This window comes from Desmodus rotundus, chromosome 11, assembly GCF_022682495.2.
Source record: "Desmodus rotundus isolate HL8 chromosome 11, HLdesRot8A.1, whole genome shotgun sequence".
NCBI lineage: Eukaryota > Metazoa > Chordata > Mammalia > Chiroptera > Phyllostomidae > Desmodus > Desmodus rotundus.
In genome coordinates, this window is record NC_071397.1 from 1,638,762 (window position 1) to 1,652,155 (window position 13,394).

Sequence of the window (13,394 nt, forward strand, 5' to 3'; positions counted from 1 at the left end):
TGAGCTTTACCTGTATTCCTGTGCAAATTGAACCTAATAAAAGCCCATTGAGGGAAAGGCTCTTGGTCCTTCTCCTTTGAGAGATCGGCCACCTTTCCTCCCCAAGCAGATCATGTCTTGGTAGACTTATTCTCATCCGTGGCAGCCGGGGGTCTCTGCGGGCAAAGCTCCCCCACAGTCTATCAGTTACCCTCAGAATAGAGCTTATGTTTCAACTAGAAAAGTCAGGTGTCAATGTCTCCCTAAGCTCCGGGTCTGGTTCAGCATCCCTCCCTGCCTTTTGTCTTTGCTGGGTCAAATGCGAAGAGCTACATACAAAGACCAAAGGCTTCCTGGACACCCAGCACAAATCCTCTCCATTCCCCTAAGTGTCACTCCCTCTTGACTCCAATGGTAAATGACAATGTCCACCTTTAGGAAGATGACAAAACCAGCACAAAACCTCTGATCACTCAGCATCTTGTTCTGGGCAGATTCAAACTATGACCTTGGGAACAGAATCGTCCTGAGAGTATTTGTCCACACATTCATACTGCCCGTGCCTGGTGACCTGCATTACTGCCTGGGGTACAGAAGACAGTGGCCGCAAGAATGCCTAGTTCTCCCTTCTGACTTCATCCAGGAGAGGGAAGGAGCTTCCATTGGCTCCTCAGGCCCAATGAGTGGGTGAGGGAGCAGGGAGGAGGGGATGCCTGCTCCTCAATGGATGGCCTTCCAGACCCTGAAGAGAAGCTCCCAGAGACCTAGATAGAGACCAGCTTTCAGTGCTGGGCTCACGTTGTGGGAGCCTCAGTGGGTAGCAACCTCCTTAACCCTGGAAAGAGAACGTCATCAGGAGTCACAGGTCACTGTGTCCACCAACAAGGAAAGCTCTGTCCTCTGAGAATTCTAGCTCAGCAGTGCCGTCAGGGGACGACTGTGCAGGAGACGAGGGATGACAAGACTGTGCGTCAGCATCACCAACACGGTACCCTAGAGGCGGAGGAAATTGCCCTTTATCTCCTGGGGTCCACAGGAAACAAACTGCCCCTTATGCCCCTCCACTGTGTTGGGGTTTGGAGTCATTTACAGCATCGCCAAGATCTGAAAGGCCCCGTCCATGTTCCTACTTAGGGGGGAGAATGGCTATCTGCATCCCACATATTTATGTGATGATGTTTTTAAGAGGTGTGCATGGTACTCAGATGTGGTCGATCATGATCTTTCCTAAAATTGTTCAAACTCTGGTAGACACTCTAGAAACACACAACAGAGACAGGCACACACGTGCACAGAAACACAGATAAGTTGTGAGGTGATGAGAGAAATGCAGGAAATAGAGAGGGATGCAAAAAGAAATACAGAAAGGTCGAAAGATGCAGGTAAATACTGACAAGGGGAAGCTAGAGAAAAATAGGGAGACAGAGATGCAATGAAAGAGTAAGAGACACAGGGATGCAGAGACAGACACAAAAAAGCGCAGAGAGACACACACAAAAATACGCAGGAACAAAGAGATAAAGCGGCACAGGTAGAGATGGAACAGGAAGCGGAGACAAGACCTCACTGAACATCTGGATGTGGTCCCTCCTGAAACCAACTTGACCCCAGGCCTCTCTGCAACATGAACAAACTAAATTTCAGTCGGGTTTCAGGCATTTGGAACCAAAAAATATTGCTTTTATTGCTGGTTAGACTTTTCCAAAAATAAAAATTGACCTTGACCAATGGGAGTTGCCCAGATATATCTGAAACACCAGTTTGGTTCTTTGTGACACCAGGGGCCCCTCGGTCTGTGCCCAGGTAATTGCACCTGCTGACAAACACGCCTCTCACCAAACTGGAGGCGGGGCCAGCACATCCTCGGCCACCGCCCTGAATGTCAGCCTAGAGACCCGGGAAGGACAATGCCTGAATTGATTTCTGTCTCCTCCGCCCACATTTCTTTGTCTGTCCATTTATTTTGTTTTTATATCCCACACGTAAGTGTATCACGTGGTATTTTATGTTCTCTGTGTGACACATTTTACTACGGATAATACTCTCCAGACCAACCATGTACAAATGACGAGATTTTACTACTTTTTATTGCTGAAAATATTCCTCTGTGTGTGTGTGTGTGACATTCCGTATTTTTTACCCATTGCTCCAATGGTGGATATCTAGGGGGCATCCATATCTTGCCTATTATTCGTATTGCTGCAATGAACATAGGGGTACTCGTTACCTTTACTATTAGTGGTTTTGTTTTCATCAGATACATACCCAGAAATGGAATTACTGGATCATGCAGCAGGTTAATTTATAGTTTTTGAGGAACCTTTAGACTGTTTTCCATTAGTGGCTGCACCAATTTCCAATCCTCCCAACAGTGTATGAGGATTCCCTTTTCTCCACATCCTCACGAGCACTTGTCCTAAGGTTTTAAAATGTGTTATTGTATTTTATTCTTTATGCTATTACAGCTTTTCCTCTCCTCTGCCCACTCTTCACATGGCTCCCCAAGGTGCCTCCAGTGTCCCTCAAGGAACCAAGTATGTTCCTCTCATTCTGCAGGAGTTCCCTGCCTCCCTCCAGCTAAGAAGTCTCGGTATACAGATAACATATAACACGTTTAATTTTGATAAAGGCTCTATGGTCAGGCAAAGGTTTTAACGTGCTTCTCTTGAACAGTCTGTGGGAGGAAATAGAAACAACAAAACACTTCGGGGCCTTGAGTAGGTTCAGCTGGCCGCCCCCAGGCCCAGACTCCAGGGTCACAGGAGGCCACCCAGCAACTGCACGGGAGTCACTGCAGGACTCTGGTCTCAGAGGGGGACAGGCTGACAGGCAGGCAGCTGGGAATTCTGGGCCGGGGCAAGCAGGCATTACAGAAGAAACAGCCAGTCCCAGTCAAAGTGTCCTCCGGAGTCAGCGCAGGAGCCCTGTGAAGGAGAGAGCGGTCAGCACCCAGCGTTCTGAACACAGCCCCTCTGCCCTCTTCTCAGGGCCCCTGCAGCATCGGAGAACGCTGAGGTCTGGGGCATCGGGCCACCACCTCCCCTAATATCTGCGTCAAGGTGAGCCCAACCAAAAGGACATGCCCTTCAGCTCCACACGGATGTGCAGAAGGCAGAAGAACAGCTGTTATGCTTTGGGGCTGGGGGATATTTGAGCACATCCATCTTTTTAAGCAAATTTAATAACTAACCTTCCTTCTACCATCAGTAGCCTCTTGCAGTCACTTATAAATGCCCACAGGCAGTAGCCACCACATGTGGCACAAAGTGGGCATCGTCCTGGTGTCTGACACCCAGGACGTGGCTCTGGCTCCAAGTTTCACAGGAAGATGGCACCCAAGTTAAACCCTGGTTCTGCCCAACAAACCCCAGGGGGTCCTACAGAAACTGAGCAAACTCCTCCCCTAACTCTTGACCCCCTGGCAGGGAATAAGCCATGTGCCTGCCCTCACACCCCCCCTACCCCTACTGAGTCAGAGCAGAAACAGTACCTGCTGGCGGAGGCCCGGGAGATCCTACAAAAGGAAGTTATACAAAAAAGGTCTTGTTACACAAACAACCAGTGTCTCTCCCACTCCAAAGAGAAATGAGATAAACAACCTAATTGGAAAATTTATTTCCTCCCTACCCATTGGCCACAAGGCCTTAAATGCCACAAGCTAAAATCCCCAATGAATGGACATCACCAGAAGGAAGGGAGGGCAACACCCTGAGGAAGGGGACCAGTGAGATGATGATGAGCTCTAGGTGCTAGGACACCACTGGTCCTGTCTGCGCCAGGGCTGCCTTTCAACCAGTGCAATCAGAGCCCAAAGCCTCCCCTAGGCCGTTCTGTCTCCTCCCACCACCAGCTGAGCCTCCTTCCTTCCAGGTCAGGAAGTAAGACACCTAGAAGCAGACACCTTCCTCAGTCACAGATCATCTCCCCGACTTCCCCAGAGTTCCTTACCCTTCTGTTTCCTCTGGCGAATGAAAAGGCCCAGCCCGAGGAAGATCAGCCCCAGCACGAAGCCCCCGACGCCACTCAGCATCTTGCTCTGGGCAGATTCAGACTGCGCCCCTGGGTAGCAGAGCCTGAGGTCAGTGTTTATGCCCACACCCACCGTGGCCCTTTGGGAAACCTAAAGTCCAGTCTGAGGTAGAGGAGGTGGAGGTGCCAGGGGAACCTAGTTCTCCATTCTGACCACCCCCAGGGGAGGGACCAGCCAAGAAATCCTTGGACACCACAGGTGGGTAAGAGAGAGGGGGAAGCAGATCCCTGCTCTTTGAGACACATCTTTAATCTTGGACCTGCGACCCCAGTCACCAGCTGCAAGAGTCAATCCTTCAGAGCTCTCAGGGCTGTGCTCTGGGACCAGGATATGCACAGTGACCTCCCTAGTGTCTGGAAAGACAATGAGACCAGGAATCTGCTGATGCCAGGCCATGGCTCTCACGTCCTATGATGTCCAGCTCAGTAGTGACATCAGGGATAGGGGATGAGGTGGGATGGGCCAGGGGAAGCTCTGCTTGCTCTCTGTCCCGTGGGCCCACAGTGAAGGAAGCAAGGGCCCCTTACTCCACTCCACTGTGATGGGGCTCTGGAGGCTGGGGTGCTCCACGTGGCAGGTGTAGACGTCTCCTCGCCGGGGGATCATTTCCAGCATCACAAGGATCTGGTAGGTCCAGTCCCCGTTCCTAATAACGGGGGTGGATACAATGCCGGCTGTCTCTTCTTGGTTGTTCCGGAACCATCGAACTTTGACCTGGCCTGGATAGAAATCTGTCACCAAGCAGACGAGCATGTTGTGGTGGTTTAGAGCCTCTGTCTTGGATGGGGAGATGGTCACAGTAGGTTCCACTGAGGGGAGGAACAGACAGGAACAGACAACGTGAGATGTGAGACCACATGGGGTGTCCCCCGTGGGGAGAGTCCCCCATGTACCATAGTGGCAAGAGCCCTGGGCTCCGAGTCTGGGATGAGGATCCAAGCTGGGCCACTTCATTAGCTCAAATACACTCATCAGTCAGTCCACTTCTCAGTCTCAAGAGATAATAGTAATCATTTTATGGGAGTCATTCTGTTGATGCCAATTGATAAAAATGAAGCCCTTTAAAATTTTAACTTGCTGTATTATCCAGGCCACTATCATTGTATTTTTAAAAACAAGTATAATGAACCTGGACTTCCTGTCCCTCACCCTCCCTAGTGAAGGAGACCACTGGGTCAGCTCTAGGATTCACACCGGGCAGTGACACTCTTTTCTGCTGGCCCCGCTGCTCCGCACAGTAGGGAAAATCCATCAGCTTTGAGTCTCCTGCTGCCCAGGAGACCGTCAGCACTGGTCACGCCTCACAGACAGTGACATGGGCTGGGACTAACAATGTACAGGCACTTGTACGTCCAACAAAGCAGGACAGCAGTCACCGTCGCACCCTCCTTCCGCAGCCACGCTTCTCTGACAGGCTGTGTTCTGCGACTCTCAGCGCGTAACACCAACAGGGTTGAAGAGGAAGAGCACCTCGTACATGTCACCTGTCAAGAGAGCATCCCTCCCAGCTTTAGCCCAACCTTAGCTCAGATGCCCCTCTGCGGAAACTCCCCGTGAACTCGTGTGTTATTAAATGCATGGACTTCCACGTCCACATCATGCAAGCCACCTATACTACAGTCACTTACTGATTCATTTAGTCAACACATGTAAAATTCACAAGCATTAGCAAAGGACGGAGAAACAGCAGACCATGGCCCCTGCCCTTATAGAACTTGCCTAGTAAAACGAACACAAAATGTCATTTCAAAAGTTTGTAATTTTTGAAGGAAAAGAAAGGGAAGCTTGAAAACAAGTATCACTAAAAAACATCAGATTCCTGTCTCCACTCCCTTATCTTCTCAGGCTGCTATTCACGGCCAGATATGCCATGACCATCCCCACCTACTTACATTCCGATCCTGTACCTCTCCAGCCATTTTACTGCATCTCCTTTATTCCCACAGTGTGAAAGTACAGTAAACATATCACGTGTTTTATCTATTTGATAATGTTATATTCACTTATTTACTTTTTTCCCTAATTTTTTTAAAAGATACAAGTGAGTTGAGTTACGAGCAGCCTACCTTACTCTATCCCCTTACTATTAAGAATTTCTTCCTTGTTCTGAAATTGGACCTTACTATCGTGTATGTTCTCTGTAGAAAGTAATCTGAGATTCTTGCAGAGACGGGCCTGGGTTACCGAGAATGTAAGCTGAACCTGTAAGTAAGTGAGACGAGCCGAGGTCAGCAGGCAGCTCAGCACCCCTGTTATGTGTAGGGCACTCCTGAGCCTTCACCTGGAAGGAATCACGTGTTCAGCTTCGACTTTAACTCTTGTCCAGGGTCTCCCGCCTGGAAACTAAGATCATGGTTGGCTAGATGGCCTCATAAAATCTGTCAGCTTAGACAGAGTAAAAACAAAGGGCACAAGTTCAAGAGAAAAATGTCAGAATAAATTTTATGACAAAGACCTGAAATAGGAAAAATGTAAGTACTTGGTGGGATTAGGATGTGGGTCAGAAGGCAGGAGAGTGGAAAGCCAGCTGCAAGTTTTGTGGACGGGCGTGTCTCACACTGGGGTCAGAGCGGGGGGGGGGGGGGGGGGGGGGGGGGGGGGGGGATTCGTCAGTGACTTTTCAATCCCCCGAAAGTTTCGTTTTGTGTCACCAGCACTGAAAATAGGCAAGAACAGGCTCATTCTGCTGCTTCTGGTCAGAACCGGCTTTAACGAGGCTTTGCTTCCATTACGTACCTGTGGTACAGAACATAATGACCTGTGTACTTTGGGGGCGGCTTCAGGACCTGGTGAGTGAATGTGGGTTAGTGTTTACTAGGTACCAATATTAGTCTATTGAAGTGGTGATGCTAATTTCTAACACACAAGTAGTTGTGACATTAAATCACATAATACACATGTTATTATGTGGTAAGGCAATCCCCAAGAAATAGATGCTCATTCAATGGATACAATTAACATGCAAAATAGCTCCCCTGGAAGTGGGTGATGGTTCTGGGAGGAGGGGAGGCAGGGGGAGGGGGATAGGCAGGGTCTGGGGCAAAGAAACCTGAAACTATTTTTATTCAATAATTTAACAGCACCAATTTATTTACTCCAAAACTTCAGCTGTATTGAGTCATTTGTTGAGCTTTTCTGCGAAATTGCCTTCTGCCTGACAAAACCATTGAAGTGTTGTTCTGCTTTTTGCAAACACTTTCCCCCTCAGACTCTGCATTCACAAGCCCTAAATTAAGATCCAAGTACAATTTGAGTTTAATACATTAAGCAACATAGCACAAAACAATTCACGAAGTCAGTTTTTAAAGCCCCGCTTACCCTTCTGTTTTCTACTGAGCCTAAGCGGACGGCAGCTGAGAACGTTTATCCACTGCTGTCGCCCGCAAAGGCTCACTGAGCTCACCAGCTAGTCAGAGGAGGGGGGGCGCGGGGCGGGTGCAGGATGGGCGGAGGGGCTGCAGGCGGCGCGGGTCGCCCGGGGCCGGGCTCGCGGTGTCGTGGGCTGGAAGGCGGTCGCCCGCGTCCCCGTCCCCCCTGCGGCCCGGGCTGCGCCCCAGAGGCCGCCCCTGCCGGCGCGACGCTCACCTCGCTGGTTCAAGGTCATGGCTTCATCCATCGGGTAGTTGTGTCTGCACAACGTGTCCACCTCGGCCCGCCTCCGCTCCAGGTCGTCCTTGTCCCGGTTCCAGCTCTCGGAGTCCCGCCGCCCCAGCTCGGTCACCGCTCGGTACTCCCCCACGTCGCTGTCGAAGCGCACGAACTCCTGCCGGTTGTAGACGTATCTTTCCACATGCCGCACCCGCTGCGTCCCGTTGGTGAAGTAACACAGGCCCTTAAACTGGAACACGAAGTCCCCTGCGGGGAACGCCGCCCGGTCAGCCCGCGGCCCCCGCACCCGCCCGCTCCGGACACTGCGGGGGGCTCCTCCCGCCGCCCCCTCCCCCGCCCCGTCCCCCGCCCCGGGCTTCGGAACCTCCTGCCCGCCGGGAGGGGACCGGCGCTGCGACTCGCGGTCCCTGCCCCAGCCGCACACCTTGGCCAGGCGGGCAGCCGGGCGACCTCACGTCCATCCCCGCCCTCGGAGAAGTCGGGACGCTGTCGCAGGAAAGCCCGCTCTCCACAGAACCCCGGGGGCCTCGGGGACCAGAGCCCGCACAGGCCCGAGAGTTCGAGGGAGGCAGGGACGAGAGCGGTCTGGAGCTCAGCCGTCCCCGTCCCGACCCCCAAAGTGCCTTCCACCCCTGCGCCCCCGCTGGGAGGGGCGGGCACCTGCCCACGCCCGACAGCGACGTTCACTCGAGCGAAGAGCACAGGCTTTCGATCGGGTGCATTAGAACCCAGTTAAACTGCGCCGTTTAGCAGCCTGGACGGGTCACTCGGAGCGTCTCCGGCACAACTGTCACTGTGCTCAAAGACCACAATACCACGCGTGGGGCGTTGGGAAGAGCCACGGAGAGGCCGCGTGAAGAGAGTCCTGGGTCCGAAGCAAATGGTCTGTCTATGCGCCATTCCCCTCTTCACACTCTCCTTTCTCTGAAATTCAGTCCAACTCAGCGCAAGACTCTCAATCCCACTCGACTTAGTGCTTGACCCACATCAGTGAAACCTGCAGTTAAGGCTCCCTGTCCGTGGTCGCCCAGTCAGCCCGCCGCACCGAGGGCCCGGAGTTCACCTGCGGAACCCTCCTCTCCCACTCAGGGGAGTGGGGTCCTGCCCCTCAATTCTGAGACCAGAGCCCACCGCTGCCGACCTTTTCCCAACTCAAATCCCTTAGTATTGGGTTGGCCAAGAAGTCCGTATGGTTTTCTCCATAAAACAAAAGGCATTTTTCATTTTCACCAATAACTTTATTGATTTGGAGACTTCGAGTGTGCCGGCTGTCTCCCGCTATGGGCTTCTTCCCCTGCTAGAGGCCAGGGTGCTGCTCAGCATCCTCCCAGGCATAAGGCAGCCCGACAGCAAAGAATTAGTTGGCCACAGTGTCAATAGTACCAAGAAACTTCACAAACCACTTTTGATACTTTTGATCGGTCACAGCACCTTCTCCACACACTGCACAAATCTCTTTATGTTTCAGGTGCGTTTTGACCTTTCTTGAAATAATAAAGCATAACACACCAAAAAGGTTGCATCTTCTCTTCCATCTTCAACACTAAAATGGCTGCACAAAAGCTCACCAATTTTGAATGATTTTTAAAAAATGTACGCTGACAGGACAGTGTCACGTACAATCTAACAAAGTTATTTTGAATGAAGTTAAAGACAATTAAGCACTACTAGAGCCGTCGTACAGAAAACATTAAACAAACTTTTGGCCAACCCAATATTTAGTCCGGACTAGATCTTGGGGGACCCTGAAAGGACAAATCCTGCTGTGTCTTCCTTGGAGAAATTCTTAGCTTCAAAAATAACCCGCTTTCCTGTCACTGGTGGCAGGGCCACACCACCTCCCCCCTCCCACTGTGGCATCCCCGGGCTTGGGCCTGAGGGATGGCATTGCCCTCACCTTCTCATGGGAAGGTGACAAAGAGAATGTAACACAGCTCCCTTTCCCGAAGAGAGGAAACGAGGGATAAAAGAACATAATCTCAGGTCACAGTCCCCCACGCCCCAGCCCAACAGTCCCTCACAGCCTGGTCCCCAGGCTGCTGGCCCTGGGCAGCGGCTGCCCTGCACTCACGTGGGGAGTCACTGCCCTCAGCCACCGGGACACTCAGCACCACCAGCGTCACCATCACAGCTGCTGTCCAAAGGCCTCTGGGGATCTCCCTTTTCCCAGACATAACTCAGAACAAAGGCAGAGGGAATCGTAGTGAACACAGCTCCACCTGATGACTCTGAGGTGGACTTCAGAGAATAAAACCCTGTGAGTGTCCATGCAAGGTGGGATAGGAGAGTCCCCAGGAAAGGAACCAATCAGCACTGCAGCTGAACACCCTCATCTGTCTCTGGGCAGATGTTTTTTTAAGAAGGTTCTGTACCTATGCCTGGAACCTAGTCTTCATCAAAGTGCACTGAAGATTTTCTGTTATAGAAGATCCAAGATCGAATGCCTTAGGGGTTTACAGAACCAAAAGAGAAAAATGACTTGAGTAGACATCTTTGTGATATTTACTTAAAACCTATAGCTCTTATACTTGAGATTTTTAGTAGGGGGGAGTAAGTGGGGATCATCTATCAGGGGAGAGAAAATTGCTGTCCCAGAGGTGTTCCCTTCTGTGACCTTAAACACTCCAGGAGGCTCGAGTTGCGGTGGGGAGAGCAGGGCTCTGAGGGAAAATGGTTTGGGGCTGAAGCTCTATCTCGAATGTGCTTTGTGAGAGTCAACAAATTTCTACTCAACCTCTTTTTGCCTTGCGCTTCTCTTTGGAAAATGTGGATCGTGTTTCGTGTCTCTTACACCTACGTCTTCTTATCCACAAACTTACCGGTGGCATCGCTGGCTAATGTCGCAGCGTTCCTCTCTCCTGTCGTGTGTAGCTGTTAGGAACGTCACAAACAGACAAACAAATGACGCCCAGCCCCGCTGGCAAGTGATTCTGCATTACGAAAGAATCTATTGCATTTGTGCTCTTTGAATGAAAGTATTTGCAAGCTAAGTTGGTTTTTCTTTTTTTGGAGGAAAAGGGCATTGTTTGTATGTTTGTTTGTTTGTTTGTCCTCGATGCAGCCTAATGCAAGCTCCGAAAGCTGTCCACATGAGGGTTTTCTCAGCCCGCAGTTGGGGCAGGCCACAAGAACTGGAGGTGTAATGGCTCTGAGAGTATCTGTTGGCCAGTGAAAGGTGAGAATCAGGTGATAAATGCCCCTGGTCCCTCACTTATCAAAGGAGATAACTCTGAGGTGGGTTCTACGTTGACGCTGATTTTTCTCTTAGAAGCGCTTCCACTGCTTAAATCCTCCCTGAGCCATGAAACAGATTCTTCGGTTGTCAGCAAAGGCGCAAGGCACAACCATTCACAACATTCAGACACAGTCACCTTCAGTTTCCAGAACAGAGAGCAAAAGATGTGGAGAAGCATTCCCTGGGGCCTGAACAGCATCAGCTGAGGGAGCAGAGGTTCAGAGTCACAGCTTATACGGTGCCAGCCCATAAAGATCAAACCCCAGGTGGCAGAACTATGGACGCAGGGTTTTTGACAAATTGTTATTTATCAGGCTCCTCTTGCTCACGACTAGAGGTAGTACTAAAAGTTATAGAGCACTTAAAACAACGCCTGGCAAACATTAATAAACAAGATAATAAGCATCTCCCTCGCTTCTCTACCTTCTTCCCTCTCTTCCCTGTGTTTTAGCATCTCCTTTCTAAAGTTGAGGACAGGATCTAAAAGCAGAACATAAGAGGTTTGCCAGGTAAAAAGAAATAGGGAAGAGGCAAGACAAGAAGTCTCATTAGTGGCACATGGAAGCAGTAAGTTGTTCCAGTCTTCTCCATTGGGCGCATCATTCCAGGGCACCTGAGCTGGGGAATTTGTCCCTGGGCTTCCTCGGGCAGTGCGGTGTCAGGGGCAGCGAAACTCAAGAGTGAGGGTAGAAGGGCAAACATCCAACTCAGACCTGGAATAGGGCTTGGGGACAAGAAAGAATAGTTAGTAAGAGAAAGTACTTGAAGGTGCCTCAGTTTCCTCAAGCCTCATCTCAGGGTCCCTCAGAATAACAGAGGCCCCTGGTCCATTCTCCCGCCCCTCCCCTTCCCGGTCCTAAAGGGAAACTTTGTCACTTCTGTTCTGGGGATGTGCAGCTGAGGCTGCGTCAGACCTGGGCATTCCCCATCTCACAGGCCTCTTCTCACAGACTTCTCTACTAGCAACAGAAGTGTCACCTTAGCCTCCTTTTTCTGATTGGCTGAAATCTCATGTGAAAGGCCCTGGTTTGGGCATCTTCCAGCTGCTTGCCCTGACCCCGTCAGCATTCTCTACATTTTCTGGAGTTTCCTACACTGTCCCTATCCTGGCTACATTCTTCAGTGCAGCCACTGCTGGCCTGGTGTGAGACAAAGGCCACTCAGACAGACATCCCCGATCCCGGCACCTCACCTGAACCACCCCACTGGCCCAAAGGCAGGGCACTGTGGAGGAGGCCAGTGTGTGCCCATGTGGGTAGACAATGAGATGAAGAAACAGTCATTAATATGGGTGAGGGTACAGTAGGGACACCCCCCACGGCAACAGCCTCTCTTCCCTCAGCGTGGAAGGTGAAAAGTGTGGACTCCTTAGCTGTGGAAATTCCGGGAGAAATCTTCCCTGGTCAGCATCCCTTGGAATCTGAGCGTGGTCAGTGTGTTACCCATGAACATAATAATTACCTTGTCACCTATTTTTACTCCACTTTATGCTGCCGTCCCCTTTGTCAAACATTACTTGACCGTAGAGACTTGGGTTTATTTCTGTTCCATTGGTCCATGTGTCTGTTCTTACGCCAGTACCAGGCTGTTTTGTTTACAGTGTCCTTGTAACACAGGTTAATACCAGGTATTGTGATCCCTCCTGCTTTGCTCTTCTTTCTCAAAATTGCTGCAGCTATTTGGGGTCATTTATGGTTCCATATAAATTTTTGAAGTGTTTGTTCTATATCTGTGGAATATGCCATTGGTACTTTAATACCTATTGCATTGAATCTATAAATTCCTTTGGGTAAATGGACATTTTGATGATGTTAATTCTTCCGATCCATGAACATGGTATATGTTTCCATTTGTTTGTGTCTTCCTTAATTTCTTTCTTCAGTGTTGTGTAGTTTTCTGAGTACAGGCCTTTTACCTCCTTGGTTAAGTTTAGTCCTAGGTATTTTATTTTTCTTGTTGCTATATCAAATGGTATTTTTCCCTGATTTCTGTTTCTGATGTTTCATTGTTGGTATACAAAAATGCCTTTGATTTCTGGATATTGATTGTATCTCACTGTTTTGCCAAATTCATTTAGTAGGTCAAGCAGTTTTTTGGTGGAGTCTATAGGATTTTCCATGTACACTATCATGTCATCTGCAAACAATGATAGTTTTGCTTCCTCCTTTCCAATTTGGATGCCTTTTATTTCTTCTTCTGGTCTGATTGCCGTGGCTAGGACTTCCAATACTATGTTGAATAGAAGTGGTGAAAGTGGACATCCTTGTCTTTTTCCTGATCTTAGTGGGAAAATTTTTAGTTTTTGCCCATTGAGTATGATGTTGGCTGTAGGTCTCTCTCATTAATGGCCTTTATTATGTTGAGGAATGCTCCCTCTACTCCCACTTTGCTGAGTGTTTTTATCATAAACAGGTGCTGTGCCTTATCAAATGCTTTTTCTGCTTCTGTTGATATGATCATGTGATTTTTGTTTTTGCTTTTGTTTATGTGATGTATTACATTTATTGATTTGCGAATATTGTACCGTCCTTGCATCCCTGG

General features: G+C 49.8%; 1 protein-coding gene across 1 annotated transcript; it reads right to left on the minus strand.

The window, feature by feature from the left end:
- Window positions 1-2,578: 2,578 nt before the first annotated feature.
- On the minus strand, window positions 2,579-9,880 carry LOC123479457 (SLA class II histocompatibility antigen, DQ haplotype C beta chain). The gene is made up of 6 exons (XM_045193052.3): window positions 9,690-9,880; window positions 7,595-7,864; window positions 4,537-4,818; window positions 3,928-4,038; window positions 3,470-3,493; window positions 2,579-2,903 (listed from the first exon to the last, which is right to left on the minus strand). The coding sequence occupies exons 1-6, from the start codon at window positions 9,790-9,792 to the stop codon at window positions 2,890-2,892; spliced, it is 804 nt and encodes a 267-aa protein (XP_045048987.2). The 5' UTR covers window positions 9,793-9,880; the 3' UTR covers window positions 2,579-2,889.
- Between the last annotated feature and the right edge of the window lie 3,514 nt (window positions 9,881-13,394).